Source organism: Erpetoichthys calabaricus, chromosome 2, assembly GCF_900747795.2.
Source record: "Erpetoichthys calabaricus chromosome 2, fErpCal1.3, whole genome shotgun sequence".
Classification (NCBI taxonomy): domain Eukaryota; kingdom Metazoa; phylum Chordata; class Cladistia; order Polypteriformes; family Polypteridae; genus Erpetoichthys; species Erpetoichthys calabaricus.
The window spans coordinates 98,661,935-98,679,422 of NC_041395.2; the positions used below are offsets into that span (position 1 = coordinate 98,661,935).

The 17,488-nt window shown below is 37.8% G+C and overlaps 1 protein-coding gene across 1 annotated transcript in view; it reads left to right on the top strand.

The window, feature by feature from the left end:
• Positions 1 to 1,077: 1,077 nt before the first annotated feature.
• The window catches only part of cd81a (CD81 molecule a), a 109,899-nt gene continuing 93,488 nt past the window's right edge, over positions 1,078 to 17,488 (top strand). The window contains exons 1-2 of the mRNA XM_028794196.2: positions 1,078 to 1,330; positions 12,781 to 12,898. Of these exons, the coding sequence (XP_028650029.1) occupies positions 1,265 to 1,330; positions 12,781 to 12,898 (184 nt within the window). The 5' untranslated portion in view covers positions 1,078 to 1,264. The remainder of the gene's footprint in view (positions 1,331 to 12,780; positions 12,899 to 17,488) is intronic.

Here is a 17,488-nt window from a genome sequence, read left to right on the forward strand (position 1 = left end):
AGCAGTGGACAACCAATCTCTGCCTGCGTTAACAGAGCTTTGGCGCACAGCACAGCTTGGGAGTTGTTGGGGTCTCAGAAATCTCACAAGTGTTGCGTCAATAGTGTTAAGATTCTTAGGGACTAACACGACTGAGGATCTCTTACCTTCAACTATCTTGCTCTAAAGCTCTAAAGCAACTTCACATCTTGAGGACACGGAGTTAAAATCTGTATGCTCCTCGAACTTCATAAACGTTTACAGACTCACAGTGGAGGGCATATCGACTAGCTGCATTGTGGCTGACCACAACGCCCTGCGGCATGTGTTTAAAAGAGCCAAGTCCTCAGTCCTATAGGATATTAAGATGAGAAGGCTGAAGACAGCACTTTGCCTAGTGTTAAAGCCCACAACATAGTAGTAAGTTGTCTGCACTAGTACTGTTTCATGCTGTGTAGAATAAAAAGACACACCATTTGAACTGGGCCCACGACTCCATTAAGTTAGCATTTGCACTTTCAACAAGAAGGACAGGTTTTGCCTCATTGTTTCTTGCACTGAGCAGTTTGCATGTTCTCCCCTTGTCTGTGTAGATTTCCTTTAGGTTGTCAGGTTTCCTCTCGCAGAAGCAACTTAGAGCAATAGTTCAACCAGCGCAACCAATTGGTGGTGATCCACCCAGACGCTAGGATATCCTGCAAAAGCATACTGTTCCATGTTCTACAAAACTTGAGTTTGCAAGTTTCTTTTGTAACCCATTCGCCTGTCTGTTTCTCTTTATTTTTGAGATTAATCGTGACTAACTAGAGGCTCAAGTTACTACCAGTCTACATTGCGATGCAGAGCTGAACTCGATGTCCTCTTTTCTTTCTTATATATTCACACTGCGCTAGCAACCTCTGCGCTGGCTTTCTCTACAAAACCAAAACAACACCGCGCTCCTCTGCTCTCGTAGATGTCTCGCGTTGTCATGCCCGCGACTGTGCCAGTGGGCAGTTACGGGGTTTAGGGGAGAGACGATATTCGGCCACGCTGGAATAAAGAAGGGGGTGGTGAAGTGGGAGGGACGTAACGTCTTGCGCGTTCTCGTTACTGTCCGGACGCGCGCACTGTACACCGCTACTCGCAGCACTCCTAGTCCGCAGTTGCGCTTAGTCTCCCAGCTGTAAGCATCTCTGTGGTGCAGACGCTTTTCTTCATTTTACAGCCTGTTGTTTACTCTTTTATCCTAACGTTTTTTGTATTGGATAGCGGACTCACACCCTGAAAATAAACCGAATCAACCATGGTAGTGGAAGGCTGTACCAAGTGCATCAAATTCCTGCTGTTTTTCTTCAACTTTATCTTTTGGGTGAGTTTCTATTGTCGCGCAGGTTGGACTTACACGCGGGTGTTGTTTTCCAGGGGCTCTGTGTGGTTCTGACGGTGGACCCTCCCCCGTCTGAGTGGTGTCGAGGGATGAAGGAGGGAGCAGCCATAGCCGACGGGGCGCGCCCCGTGGGGTTTTTGGAGCTTGGGGCACTGCTTCTTCGGAGTGGCTTCATTTGAATTGGGTCTGTCGCTTATTAATACTGGCTAGTGCTCTTTAGCCAAGCTGGTGTTTACCGTCGCGTGTTTCTGCAGAGCCGCAATTAAAGGAGTGGAGTTGCGTGACTGATAAAAAACAAAACCCTTTATTTATTTTTTTAATATTACGAGTGTAGTCGTAATCTTGATGGTGGGCAGCTAACGGTCCCATCCGCGTAGTGGAATTACGCGAAGTCGCAGTGCTACACACCGCGCGCCAGCTTGTCGATCCTCTGTTTTCCCTCCTTAGAAACTGGGCAGCGATTGGGCAGCGCTGGTTAGCTAGAGCCGCCAGTGCGGATAGCCGCCGAAGTCGAGTGAAGTAAGGGACCGCCCGCGGCATTGAAATAAGAATATCGGGGGGTTGGTCTGGGCTGAAGGAATCTCCTGTGTTTTTTATATTACGCCACACTGCACGTGAGTGGAGTGCTTGGTGTTTTCCAAAGAAAAGCTGCGAGAAAAAATTACAACTCGGGGTGAAGCACAGCCGCTAGAAACAGTGATGATAAGGTCCGTGAAAAGGAAGAAAAACAAAAGCAAGATGAATCGGTTCTCGTTGGCATTGTTAAGGACTGGTGTACCGCAGATTCACAGCAGGAATATTAAAGATAAGATCGATTACCCTTTTAGGGCGTGTTAAAATAAGGGGGGGGGGGGGGGCACAAAAAGATGTATAATAAAACAGACACAGTGCTCAGCAGTCCTGTACATTTAGAGACAGCTATTAGAAAAAATAAAATAATTAAAAAAACGTACACGACCGTATAAATAAACAGGGAAGGATTACACAGTAACAAGAGGAGCACGTATTTTGTGCCCAACCTTTGAGAGTCCTGCAGTAAAACATCATTTTTTATTGTCTTGAATTATGAAGCAGCAGCAGCAGCAACAGGCATAAATCAGGCGAGGAGTGGTGAGAGCTTTTTAAAAAAAGACGGAATGGCGACTCCGGGCCCTTCCCATTTCCACTTGCTGATCAAGCCACCTCCTTTTTCATGAACTGGGAAAAGAATCGGGAGTACCCAGGAAAGTCCTGCCTAGTTTAGGGAGGGCGTGAAAACAAACCCCATGGGTGGGCTCGTCAACTGTGAGACAGTAGCTCAACTTGCTGCAAAGAATCATTAATCCGTTAACAATGTGTACATTTGAACTTAATAATTGAAAACATTAATGAGCTGGTTGTTGCACTAGAGCCCCATCGAGTATGTTGCACCAAATTGTTACAGGGGATTGATTGTGCATTAGAAACGGCCAGGAAACAAACAAAATGCAAAACAAGTTTGTTTTTGTCAAGCAAAAGTGCAGCCAAATTACTGCGTATAAGAAAAACATTGAATCCTTGTGAAATGCAAGGAGACTATTTATTTAGTTCTTGTTATGTGTGTAGTAGTAGGGTGTTGTACCATGTTAGCAATTATGGATGTAGTGAGAAGTTAAGTAAAATGACACCTCTTATTGGCTAAGTAAAATGGATTGCTGCTTGTGGGGATAATTGTTGTCATGCTTTTGTTGTCTTAAGTTCCTCTCCATTTTCTAGGGTTGGTAGTGTATTTTTAAACAGGTTTTTGTAGCCAAATATTTCTTATACAAGTGTTGCTTTACACAATGAAGGCGTAAAGCCTTGCCGGACTGGAGGTGTGACTTGTTACAGGCTCCTCTCTGGAAATTTTTTTTTTTCCTTCAAGGGAGGTGATGTCATTCACAATGTTCTGTTGTCATAGATCTCCTCCTCCAGACATTGTTTTCCGATGACAATAAAGAGAGGTAATGTGAGTTGTTGTGTCAGTACAATGTCTGCCGTGTTCATCATGCACATTGATAACAAAGGCTCACTAAGGCATTCCCATGACTTAAGACAGATACTCTTTTCGCTTCTCTTCAGACCTGAGTGCCTGAGCCTTAATAGCTGTCTGCTTGTGAGAATGTTTACACTATTCACTGATAACATGGTTTTGCAGAGGTTTTCATGTTAAATAGCTCTTCATGATTTGATTATACCAAGCTGTTTGGTTACAAATTAAATGGCTAAATTGAGTGGTGTTTTTTTTAAACAGTTTTTATTTTTTTGTAAAAGTTAACTAGCACAGTGTGTTTCTACGGAGTCCCATTTTTGTTTTTTTTCCAAAACTCGTTATTTCTGAAGCCATGAGTCAGGGCGTAACTCTGAAAGCTTATGTCTGGTTTTGATTAAGAGGTGAATTTAGGTTTGTTACATGATGGAATTTTGTGTGTGATGTGAGTCATAAATCCTGGCAAATGTCTGCCATTGGAAACTGGGAATGTTTGTTTTGTTTTGAAGCAATTTTAGTTGCATGCACTGGGATACTGGTTCCGTTTAATACATTAGCCTTTTAGAGATCAAGGGGAAAAAATAGGGGATATAGTTGGGCTATAAAATGAATTCTGAAGAAGCATGAAACGTATACAGAGCAGATTTCAGTGCACTGAAACATTGTATTTTTTTAATGGATCCTTCCATCCTTTGTGTCACAATTTATAACTCATCACGTATCAGTTGGCTACTCCACAGCCATATATAGTATGGAAAGGATGGTGCTAATGTTTTAATTTTCCAGAGTGTTTAATTGTTTTGGTGGTACATAAAATGCAATTTCAGTGTCTTGCTTCACATTTTATAGTCCTCACATGCTGACACATAAGGGAGCCATTTCCATAACAATGAATGAATAAACGGGAACTACTGTAGGCACCAATAATATCGCCTGCTGTAAAACTCAGCTTGTTTTTTCTGCACCATTATAACAACCGAAACATTTTATTTCTAATGTTCTCTTGTTTGTTCCAGCACAGAAATGTATTTTGTTTTTCCTCCCAACAGTGGCACATTATGCCACCTGAGTGCTTCAAGGTGCCATTGGTAGCCATTGGGCCATGTAAACAAACACACCCCTTCTTCATAGAAGTTTTGTCAATTGTTGCACTATACAATCTTACATTTTTAAGTAAAATAAAATCCTGTTAATTTTGAACTTGGTAGACAGTTGTTGCAAATGTTAACTGCCAGAGACCATTAATAGTGTAATGCTTAAATTCAGTTTCAGTGCATCCTTTAAAATCTTTTCATCCTGTTTTAGAGTTAGATATTTTATTTAATCCTGACTTTAGAAATACCCAATCAATAATAAACCAAGAATTATTCTCCAACCCGCTATATCCTAACTACTGGCACAGGCACAGTTTTTGTTAGAACTGAATTTTATCCTTTTTGCAATGGCTAGGTGGAATATTCAGTTGTTATGCTGCACTTTGTTCTCCTTTTGTAAATTTTGTTTGTTCTTTTTACTTCACTTACACAAGCTCATTTTAGACAAACAATATTATGTTTCTGGAGCCATTAAAACATTTAAAAACAAATTGTCAACAGAATTCAAAAAAACAGGCCAAAAGTATGTGGGCACCCCATTGAGTTCAGGTGTTTCAACAGCCCCCATTGTCAACAGGTGCATAAAATCAAGCATATAGCCAGGCAATCTCCATTGTCAAACACTGTCAGTGGAATGGGTCATACTGAAGAGCTCAGTGGCTTTAAATGTGACAAGGTCCTAGGATGCCACCTTTGAAACAAGTCAATATGTAAAATTTCTGCTTTTCTAGATCTGTCACCTGTAAGTGCTGTTATTGTAAAGTGGAAGCTCTAGGAGCAACAACTACTCAGCCATGAAGTGGTAGACCATATAAACTAACAGAGTGGGGTCACTGAGTTCTGGAGCGGGCAACACATAAAATTACCTTATGCTCTTTTGCGTGGCTCATAACAGAGGTCTAAAGTGCCTCTGGAAGCAACATTGGCACAGCAGAGTGGTGGCTGTGAGGCTAGGGTTCTGCACTAGTAATCGGAAGGTTCCGGTTCGAATCCTGTAAATGCCAATAGGCACTCTGTTGGGCCCTTGAGCAAGGCTCTTGACCTGCAATTGCTGAACACTTTGAGTTGTAAGAAAAGCGCTATATAAATGCAAAGAATTTTTATTATAACTGTTTGTCAGGAGCTTCATGAAATGGATTTTCATGGAGGATTGAGCGGCACACAATCCTAAACTCACTATGTTGGGTGCCAAGCATCAGCTGGAGTGGAGTAATGCATGCCACTGTTGGACCCTGGGCCAGTGCAAATTGTCCTTTCTCGCATTCTATTGGATGAATCTGGGTTTGGTGGATGCCAGGAGAACACTACATTCCGGACTGCATGCTACAGCATACACAGATATTTTAGAAAAATTTGCTCTTCCAACTTAATGACAGTAGTTTGGGGAAGGCCTTTTTCTATACTAGCATGACTGTGCCCCCCTATCCCCTGCATAAAGCCAGGTTCATAAAGATATGGTTTGATAAGTTTGGAAGAGAAAAACTTGAGTGGACTGGACAGAGCTCTGACCTCAATTTATTTATTCCCACTGGGATGTACTGGAATGCCAGTTGCAAGCCAGGTCTTCTTGGCCAACATCATTACCAGACCTCACAAATGCTCTTTTGGGTGAATGGGCACAGATCCTCACAGACACATTTTAAATTCTTGTGGTGAGATGGTCATGTGTCAAAAACTTTTGACCATGTGGTTTTGTATTGGTACATTTTTAGTTTTGTTGAAAGCTGCTTAAATTAATTAATGGATAGCTTTCAATTGTTGCTTCACTGCCACCATAGAACACCAATTTCTTTTGCGATGAAAGAAAAAAATCTGTGAATCAGAAAGCATGCAGACGTATTGAGTGGTAACCAGATTTCACAATTGTCCCCCTGGCTCGGATGAAAAATTATTTTGTGGTCTGTCCTCTTTCCTTTTAAATAGCTAATCTTGTAAAAGCAATCAATGCCCACACAATGATTGCTATTACAGACATTTATTAGTTCATCATTTTCTGAATCTCCTGTATTGACTAACTTGATGTGACATCAACATGTCTTATGTGTAGTTAACATGATGTTTTGCAAGTCACACCTTTTGGTTTTAAGTCTTTGTAAACAGATCCGATAAATTCCATATGAGGTCTTGACCTCAAAAAAGTACTTGGTGTGATTCCCAAGATACTTGATTCTGGGTTTATTACACACATTCCTGACATGGCAAATGACTGTTAGGTTTCTGGCACAGAGTGAGATAAAGGTACATACTGTATTATGTAAAATATACAACATAAAGGAACAATGTGTTTGAAGTAGTTCTTTTTGCCAAACAGATGCAACATGCCATCTACTATAACAATGGTTAAAAAATGTATGGTTTGAAATTATTCATTGGTAGTTTGTAAGAAATGTCAAATGGTATTTAAATGAGATTCTTCGAGCGTATTTCAATTCTGTTAATAGGTTTTTGGTTAGTTGCCTTGAATAACAGTCATAAAAACTTTTTTTTTTTGGTTCAGTGTCATAGGTTAGGGGGAGTAGCTGAAAGATGAAGCATTGGAAACACTTGTTAGTGTTAACACCATGCCATATAAATTTGGCTTTTGATCAGTAATATTTGGAAAACTTTCAGATATTTGAATATTTGTACTTGTGTCTCATAAAGACTAGCTGTATGATATTAATATAGGAAATTATTTTAACAATGTAAAGTTTACCATTAAAGATAACAAACTTGAAGAAAATGGAGTTACAGTGCCTTCTTAACATATTATACGAGTAATTTTCACATTTGGTTAACAATTAAAATTCTGCACCTTTTCAAAAGCAGGAATGTTTTCAGATAATGATCCAAATCACAGTTTATATTAGTCATCTGCAGTGAAATGTTGACATGTTTACCTTGCGTTTACGTTTAATAAAATGCAATTCATTAATAATTCCTTCACATTGTTTTGTGAAGAGACCACACAGGAGTGTCTTCTTTTCTTTTTTTAAGTGAGTGGGTCCCTTTACATTATTATTGAATTGTGATTTGAGTCCTTAAAACTTTGACAAAATCTTTTGGCACGAATAAATAAAATGGTCACTCTTCTAGTGCTTACTTGTCTTTCTCATAGTTCAGTGTACTTCACTATCTGGCTAAATTGTAAAATGTGATAGTTCACACATCTAGTAACAAAATTTAATAGTTAACACATCTAGTAACAAAATTGAATAATTTAAAGGTTCTTAATGCAATATTCTGTAGAAGGTTCTGCACAAAATTGGGTGCCAAGCATGTAAATATTATTCAAAGAATAAACTCACACAAGTGGGTAAGGGATCATGTGAGTTTAGCCAGGGCCTCATCAGCCTGCATACTTAAGTGCAAAAAAAGGTTATGAAAAATTTAAAAGGTTACAAAAAAAAAACAAACAACATTTTCACGTCTTTACCCTTCAACCACGAAAGGACCACTGGATCGAAAATGTTTTGTCTGCTGTGACTTTTATTTTTTCTGCTTGCAACTAGGAACAGTGCATTTTACTTTTAAAATTGCACTTTGTTTTAAATACTATCAAAATGGGCCACTCAAAATTAGGGCAAGTTTGAGATTACATCTTGCCTGAAGAAGGGGCCTGAGTTGCCTCGAAAGCTTGCATATTGTAATCTTTTTAGTTAGCCGATAAAAGGTGTCATTTTGCTTGGCTTTTCTCTACATTCATAATGGCTAACACGGTACAACACCCTAGTACGGCAAGTATCAGAGTAATGACATAGCCTGCTCTCCTTAGTTAGTAAACAGTGACATATTACAGATTAATGATTGAGTAGCTTCCTGTTCTCTTTTTTAAATTAAATTTTTTTAAATTGAAATGTACATTTACTGTTTGGATAATCCTGATGACAGGCAGCTTTGATTTCAAACAACTTGAATATTCGAGTATAGGCTACTTTTTTCAGTTAAGTGGGCCTCCACTGTTGCCAACCTTTGAATTGTATTTTACTAGCAGGGCCCTCAAAGCTGAAGTAGGATAAGTAACAATCTATTGGTTTTCACATTTTTTTTTAAATGATTCGGAAGATTTCTTCAGACTTTCTGCCACTAGACTAGTCTATACTTTTTTATATAATTTTTCTTTTTTCTGTGTTATTTAGTTTTTTCTCACTAATGTATTAGATCATTTTCACTTCATCTTAAGCAGCAGTGTTGTTTAAAAGTGATGGCTAATTTAAGTTTAGTATGCCTTTGTTTTTGTCCTGTTTTTCTGTAGAAGTGTGCTTTCCGTGTTTATCAAGGTTGTTTGGCCTGGCCCTAGGAACTAGGCTAATTTTTAACCATAGACTTCTCTTAATTCAGTAAAGAGAAAAACACAACAACCATGTATAATAAATGAATGCAACTTCACAAAATGTACAGAATCACAAATATTGATATTCAAGGAGACAAAATAACTTGTAAAAGACGAAAAGATTGTTAATTCCTAAAAATGTTAACATTTTTCCCTGTGAGTTTGTGTTGTGTATTATAGATTGAATGTAAGAAAGTATTTTTTTTTTGTTCTTTATTTCGCCTTATACAATTTCTTGTATTAGGAATTTGGTAGTTTTCGCATACCCCTTGGGGTCAGAGCGCAGGGTCAGCCATTGTACAGTGCCCCTGGAGCAATTACAGGTTAAGGGCCTTGCTCAAGGGCCCAGCAGAGCAGAGCAGTGGCCTTTTGGCAGTGACGGGGGATTCGAACCGGCAACTTTTGGGATACCAGCGCAGCTCCTTAGCCTCAGAGCCTCCACTCCGTCCCATAAAGTATGCTGTGGGCATATCAAGGTTCAGTCTTGATTTAAACAGTACCAATAGATAAAGGTAATTTAATGTAATGCCATACGACATTTTGCTGTAAAATGTATAATTTAAATAAACATAAATACAGATGTTGCATGGGGAAAAAGTAATTATATACTCCTGTATTTATCACCTTCTTAAAGACCTAAAATTAGTATCAGGTGCAAATAAATAGAACATCATTAGAGATGACCTGTCTTAATTAAACCTCAGATATTTGGTTTGGTTTGCTGTTTGTTGTTGATGTGTGTTATCACCATGCCTAGACCAAAAGAGCTCTCTGAGGCCTTCAGAAAAAAAAGTTACAAATGCCTTTACATCTGGGAAGAGATTTAAAAAGAATTCCAAAAAACTGTAAATCAACCAACCAACAAAAAGTGGAAGTTTCAAACAACTGCCATCTTGTCCAGGCCATGCTGCTGCAACACGTACAGTCCAAGAGCAGAGTGCAAGATGCTGAAAGAAGTGTCTAAGAATGCCATAGTTTAGGCTATGGGACCTACAGCTCTTGTCAGTGCTAATGTTAAAGTGAAAAAGTTTACCACTAGGAAGGGGCTGCACAAATTAGTTAAACAATGGAAGGTATTCCTGAAGGAAACCTGTGTTGTGTAGAAAGAACATCAAGACAAGATGACCCTAGTCAAAGACCAGGACTTCTGCAAAAATGTGCTCTGGATAGACAAGACAAAAAGTTATTTGTCCTCAGTACCACAAAACATGTTTGACAATAAACCAAGACAGCATTTGGAAAAAAAAAACGAAAAAAAAAAAACAAAAAACTAAAACCAGCTATAACGCATGGTGGTGGAAATTTGACTGTTTTGGGGCTTCTTTGCTGCATCAGGATTGGGCAGCTCATTACCACAGAGTCCACTGTGAATATCTTGATTGTACCAGAGGGTGCTTGGGGATAATGCAAGACCCATCTGTCAAAAGACTGAAACTCAACCAAAAGTGGACTTTACAACATAACAGCAACCCTAAATATATCCGTAAATCCATAAGGTATGTCTAAAAAGAAAGAAATGAAGGGTTCTGAAATGGTCAAGTCAAAGCCTGACTCTGAATCCCATTGAGATGTTGTGGGTGCTGGGGTTGCAGGAATGCAACAGTTGAGAAAATTCAGAAAGTGGGTGAGGGAAAACTTTCCCAGTCAAATGTCGGAGACTGGTAGACAGTTAATAGGACATGCCTACTTAAAGCTGTTTTTGCCGGAGGAGGTAATGCCAGCTATTATAGCCAATGGTCTAATTACTTTTTCCACAGATGGAAATGGCTCATCTGTTAATTTTTTATTGAATAAAATGTAGGAAAGTAAAATGGACATTTTGTTTTTCAACTTCATCGAGTACTAATAAAGATTTTGAAGATCAAATATTTATCCATATATATTAAAAAAAATCATGGGATGTATTTGCTTTTTCATATGTATATAAGTATATGAAAACCACTGTCCATGTATACACTGTGCAGGCTACTGTAAGAATTATTTTAGCACTTGTGGTTTTGCTGTGTGTATCTAAAAGAGCATTTCTTAAAACATTGGTGCTTAGTTTGCATTCCTGATACATCTGATTAGAAATTGAAGGGCTTTTGTTAGGGACTTTGAAAAATTGATAGTAATATAAACAACCAGGGGTCTGAAACCAAAGGTAAAATTGAGAAATATGTGCTCTTAAGTTTAAATGAAGAGCAAAATTAATGTAAAAAAATACATTGCACTGAATGCAGACCTTTTAATTAGCTATTACAATATCATATAATACACCACGACCATGTGATAGGAAACAGTAACGGTGATTATTACTATAAATAATATAGCAACACAAAATGATGGTACGATAGTATTTTGTAGTAAAACTGTGATAATACTAAGCTCACAAAACAAAATCCAAAAATTAAAAAGCACACATCCTTAAACCTTGGCATGCATTTTTTACATTTGGTCTCAAATATTTAGAATGTACCTAGGACAAGAGTGAGTGAGGCACTTAAAATATCACTGTATATGTATTAGACAGTCTTATAATCACAATTACCTGTAATCCATTTATAGAACTGTTTGGAATGTTACCTTGATGGGACATTCTGCTTAATGAGAATGTGATAGATTATACTTCAGGCATCACATCTTATTTTGCTCAACTATCTGACTCTGTTGTATAGGAAAATTATGTTTTGTTTTGCCCAAAACTGGACAACAATCAAATTCACTTTGAGACGATCTATTAATTAGGCATATATTAATGTTATCAAATAACAAAGCATAGTTTGGGCACTTATTATTATTGAATATCTCACTGATATATAGTCTGTAATAGTTTTTAAAAATCAATGAAACCTATCTAAAAGATATAATTTGTGAACACTTTTTATTGAACAATTTTAGTAATAGTGAAATTTTTGAACAATTTTACTGGATCCTGGCAATTAATCAAATAATTTTCTCATTCTTAGTTTAAAGTGTATTCCATTTTGAAAACAAAAAGCATATATTTTTACACATTTGGATAATTCGCAGTAAAGTGGTAGAAAGTAATTTTACAATAGCTTAAAATTACTTAAACAGTGGAGTTCAATTCATTTATAAGTTCCTTCATATGTCAAAAAAATCTTAAAATACTCTTTAGTTTCTATATTGTCCCTAGTGTGTGCTTGGTGTGTGGGTGTGTTTGTGTGTGTCCTGCGGTGGGTTGGCACCCTGCCCGGGATTGGTTCCTGCCTTGTGCCCTGTGTTGGCTGGGATTTGTTCCAGCAGACCCCCGTGACCCTGTGTTCGGATTAAGCGGGTTGGAAAGTGGATGGATTGATACTGTTTAGTCCTTCATTCTACTATATGGTTCTTGACCTTTTATTCTGAAACATTTTACTGCTCCTTAAAAGCAAGCCCTCGAAAGGAAATCCCACTGCTTTCATGACAGGCCGTGCAGCTGTCTGAAGTTGCTGGTGCACAGGGGAAAAATGTCTTCCATTGACAGGTCAGAAGGCTTCAAAGCCTTAATCTGCATTCCAGACTGTCCCAGCTGGGTCTAGGGTGTCATGGAAATCAACAAGAATTACTGCATGTATAGCCTTTCCTGTTCAATTGTAAAACATAAGCCACTCAAAAGCTGGTAGACCTCTCATAAATCCTCTCATAAATGATGCCTATTCACAGACATGACTGAAGAGCAGTTAAACTCTTTTATTGATATCTGGATTTTGTAAGGGGCAACAACAGTATGAGGTAATTAATGAAAATTGACTTTTAGACCCCTAGCAGTATGATGGCCTGGGTATTGCATTATGATTTTTTTATTTTCACTATGGCACTTTTCACAAAATTTACTGAATGAGGTACATGAGATACGAGATACTTTGTTTCACATAATTAAATACATGTTCTTGTGAAAAAAATATTGAGTATTGTAAAACATTCCACTATTAAGTGTGCTGCAAATCAGTACAAAGTAACTATTCTAAGGAGTCCACTCGCAGTATTCAAAATATTGAATTTGCTTCTGTTGTTATCCCTGGATATCCAAGTGTTTACTACTTTATTTTCACAGCTGGCTGGAGGTGTTATACTTGGTGTGGCTTTATGGCTACGACATGATCAGCAGACCAGCTCCATTCTTGGCCTGAAGTTGGATGACAATGAGCCAGCTCCAAGCACGTTTTACATCGGTGAGAATTGAAGTCTTTTCTTAACAGTGTATACAGTTTGCGAATATTTATTATTCAGTGTTTAAAAGATTTAGAAGAATGAAAAATTATATGAATTATTATGTGTTTATAAATAATAGATATATACTGTAAATATTTCACCCTCGCCCTGAATGCACATTTTGCCTGCTAGTTTTTATTTAATCATAGTGAAGTTTTAATTATTAGCAATTGCACATAGTAAAATAAGAGTTAAGCAGAACACATTTAGTCTGGCAATTTGTTTGACATGTAAGTTATCTTTATTCAATAAATTTGTTATATGGGATATGTGCATCTGCATAGCAGCACCGCTTCAGACTTAAAAATAATTGCTAAGATGCAAAAATGTACTGTTTGGCGAGGGTTCATTCAACAGTTAAATATACATTGGAAGTGTTTACTTCATATGTCTGTAAGATTTCTGCACAGACCCAGACTACAACTATCTATTCTCCGCCTGTCATCCTGGTTTGACCCGCCACATTATTTGTGATCTCTGACCTAAGTGTCTTGATGATTTAGTGTTCAAATTTCCGGTTTCAGACAAGAGACTGCTGAAACACACTAGTGATCCAGACATGAAGAAGATATGGGAAGAAAATTTAACAAATGTATTTAGCTTGGATGGTCTAATATTACTATATCCATCTGGGTGGACCCCTAATGGAAATGCCACCAAGACACAAATAAACATTTATTTTGGCCCGCTACCTTTAGTTTGTTATCAGTATAGTAATTCACTCTAGTAAATTAGGGCAGTTCCTTCTTCAAAAACTAGATGGAATGGGTTTTATCTTTCAAACTCAAATTAAAGTCAGAATCACATTAATTGGATGGTTGTCCAGTTGTTGGCTGTTCTGGAAATGGTAAGCTGCTTGTGTAATGCTGTCTAAGGAAAGTCATGGAAAGACAGATTTCTTATGTTTGTATGTAAGTTGTTAACAGTGATTATAACCAAATTATGTGTGTGTGCTACTGGAGAGAAAATAGTGATTTTTTGTTTCGATGTTTTTTTTTATAGCACCATAGAATTCTACCATGCTTAATATAAATGACTAGTTATGTAAACATGAATATGAACAATTGAAATGATCAACATTTAATAGTGACAGAGATCATGTATATCAGCAGATGTGCATGTCTAGTACTCTGCTCGTTGACTCTGCAATCAGCATTTTGCTAACAACCTTTCATGTTTCACATAAAGACTGCATTTGTTCACTATGTGAAGTTTGTACATATGATTGATTAAGGGTAGGCTTGGTCCTCGGTTAGCTCTTTCTCCTGCAGATTCAAAGGAGAATGCGTTCACTTCGGTGATGTTTTCCAAATTGATCATCTTTGGGCAAAGGCAGCAATCAGTAGTAGTTCTACAGTTCAGCTCCAGTCCCAGTTAAGTCTTGTTTCAGTTTTTCCCCACATTCTTGGCGGCAATTGTTGATGGGGTAAATGATGGAGGACTTTCAGTAGTTTGTTGTTAGTTTCTGCATTCTAACATTAACCGGAAACAATCTGATTTCAAACTAAAGTACAAGCACAAATGTCAAATAAATGTACCAGATTTTCTCGTCAAGTTGGATACGCTTGGCCTGCTTGGACTGAGTACATATGCAGCAATGTGAACTTTGGCCCGTGTCCCCTTTTCTCATTTTTTTCTCCCCCCTTTTCAGTTCCTCCTGGTTTTACAGTGAATCCAGTCTAGTTTTGCCTGTTTGCCTTTTGAATATTTTTTTAGATCACTTTAAACTAAGTTTAGGTGCAACACACAAGGCTCTGTTATTTCTTGCACACTGCAGGCTTTCCAAAAAGTCAAGGCATGTTTGGGTTTTTGCATAGAAATGTTGCAAGTAGACCTCTTTTTTGACGACAACATGTGCTGCCATGTTGGTGGGCATCCCATTTCTTTTTTCGCATTCATGTACTTGGTGATCTTTTCGAGAAGTCAGGATTTCTTTCATTCTGCGACCTTTACATTCTTTACAAAACGATTGGCACCTGTTTTCCATCCATTATTTCATCTATTATTTATATGACCCTTATGAAACAGTAATTAATGGATTTAGACCCTAACTTAGTTTGTAATTCACAATTTCTTAAAGTTCCAGGTTCTTTTTGTACGTGTTCTGGTCCTTCCCTTTTGTCACAATTTTGTGCTCCCCATTGCCACCTTTCTCTCTTATACTTTAGAAGTTACTATTCCGTGCTCTCCACATTCATTTTATTTGTAGTTTTTTGCTGTATTCATCTATCAACAAGAAAATTTATTTCACTAAGCCCTGTAGCTGCTAAGGTCCTTCTGGCATCTCACTGGAAAAACCAAATTTAGTGCTCAGTAGATGCCTGGGGGAATTTATTTTATAATTTAACTTGTGTTAGAACTTCCAACTGCTTGTATTAATGTCTCTCCTTCAATCACTATATCATCCTTTGAAAAAGGTTTTACACTCATGAAGAACTATGTGTTTTGATTTATTTAGGGTGTTTTAGCATGCACCACTTTTGTTTTCTCTACTTCTATTCTCTGCTATTTCCAAATTTGGCATGTATGGGGGTGGGGTTGAAGGGCCACCAGTGGGTCTGGGACTTTCTTTCCCTTATTGATATTTGTGACTTTTCTCATATGCTTGTTTCTCCTTTTTAAAAATTACTAAATATTCTGTTATATAAAAGTACTAATTAGAGATGCCGCTAATCTTAATTGGCTGATTTCACAAAAAAAAAAAAGACTCGATCGGTTATCGATAAATTGGCCGATTGTAAAAACTGATCTTTTCAGCCCTTGCGTTTCTAGGCTTTACAGTAATTTTGTTCAAGTGCTCCTTTACAGATCAAGTTAACGCTTGTTTTAAAAGAGAGCAGAGACAATTGGCATATTAGCCTTGTATGTTAAAAAAAGTGGAGTAATAAACTGAGAAAAAGGAATTAGAGGAGTCATCATGTGCAGTTAAACAAACAGCAAGAAAAGCTACTTTAATAAATAGACTTTTTTTATTTTGTCCTTTAATTAAAATGGAAGTGGTTTTAATTTGGACCACAAGCTTGTTTTAAGTGCTTCAGCTTTTCAATTGGAGAAAGAAAGAATAATTTGAAATAAATGCTTAGTTAAATATTCTTGTTAGCTTAACAGCAAAATGTCTTTAATAATAATAATAATACATTTTATTTATATAGCGCCTTTCCCATGCTCAAGGCACTCATGCTCTTTTAGTTAAACCTATTAACACTAGAATTTTACCAGAGTCTATGAAAAAACTCGTAGATACGGCCCACCTTAAAACCGTTCTCGCCTCTCTTTTGTCTTCTAAATGTGCCGATTAAGAGGAGCAGCGAGCAGCCGGCTATTCCATCCCCCACCGTCGCAGAACGTTCACTAAGTTTTCCCAGCTCATGCCTTGTTTGATTACCTGGGAGTGACTGAACTGCTGGAATTTTAGAATAGAAATAATAGATCGCTATTTGGAATACATGCATTTCATGCGTGTTCCGTTTCTACAGTAATTTGTGTAAACACATTGCTAAAACAGAAACTTTTTCATATTTTAGTAATAAATGTTACAAAATGTAGGCATAAACTATAGAATGTGTAAAGCCCGAGTTCCTAAGATCAAATAAACACTTCCACAAAAGCTTCACACACCATATAACAGCTTCCGTGGCGTAGCGCGCTATTTGCCTCTCAGACTGAGTAGCTTTTCTCTGCCTCACAAACATGAGTTCAATTCCCCGCTGGGGATAAAGTGTTACTTCTTTTTTTTCTTTTTAACCTCAAACGGACATAAAATTTGTAAATTGGTATGCACTGTCAGTTAATGAGATCGTTATATTTTCATGTGGGATGCTCCTTTTAAAATATTTTTTTTAACAATTGAGACTGCAATTAACATGAACAACTGTCCTTATAACTTATTTTTCTCAAGATCCATAACACACAGACAGACAGAGCACTGCGTAATACAGAGACAGACAGGCAGAGATATACAAACAAACAGGGAAGGCACATGTACTGAAAGAAAAAAAAAATCAACATGTGCGTTGTTTCTGTAGCACTGAATAAGCTCACCCGCTCTAACATCACCCCTCCCCCGATCTGGCTCTCTAAGTAACAGCACAAGTACAGACGCAAACCAAGTGTAATCAAGAGTACTGGTTCGATCCCCACTCACTCCTATATTTGCCGTTTTCAGTAGTAAGCTGCTCTTTTTGTTAATATTATACAGTACACACATGCACTTGATTTGTGTCTGTACTTGCGCTGTTACTTAGAGAGTCAGATCGGGGGGGAAGGGTGATGTTAGAGCGGGTGAGCTTATTCAGTGCTACAGAAACAACGCACGTGTTGATTTTTTTTTTCTTTCAGTACATGTGCCTTCCCTGTTTATTTGTATATCTCTGCCTGTCTGTCTCTGTATTACGCAGTGCTCGGTCTGTCTGTGTGTTATGGATCTTGAAAAAATAAGTTATAAGGACGGTTTGCTGACTTGGAGCACCACTGCCTTTGCCACAGAGATGCGAGTTCGATTCCCAGCTTTGAAGAAAGTGTTTTTTTTTCCTCAAACGGACATTGAATTT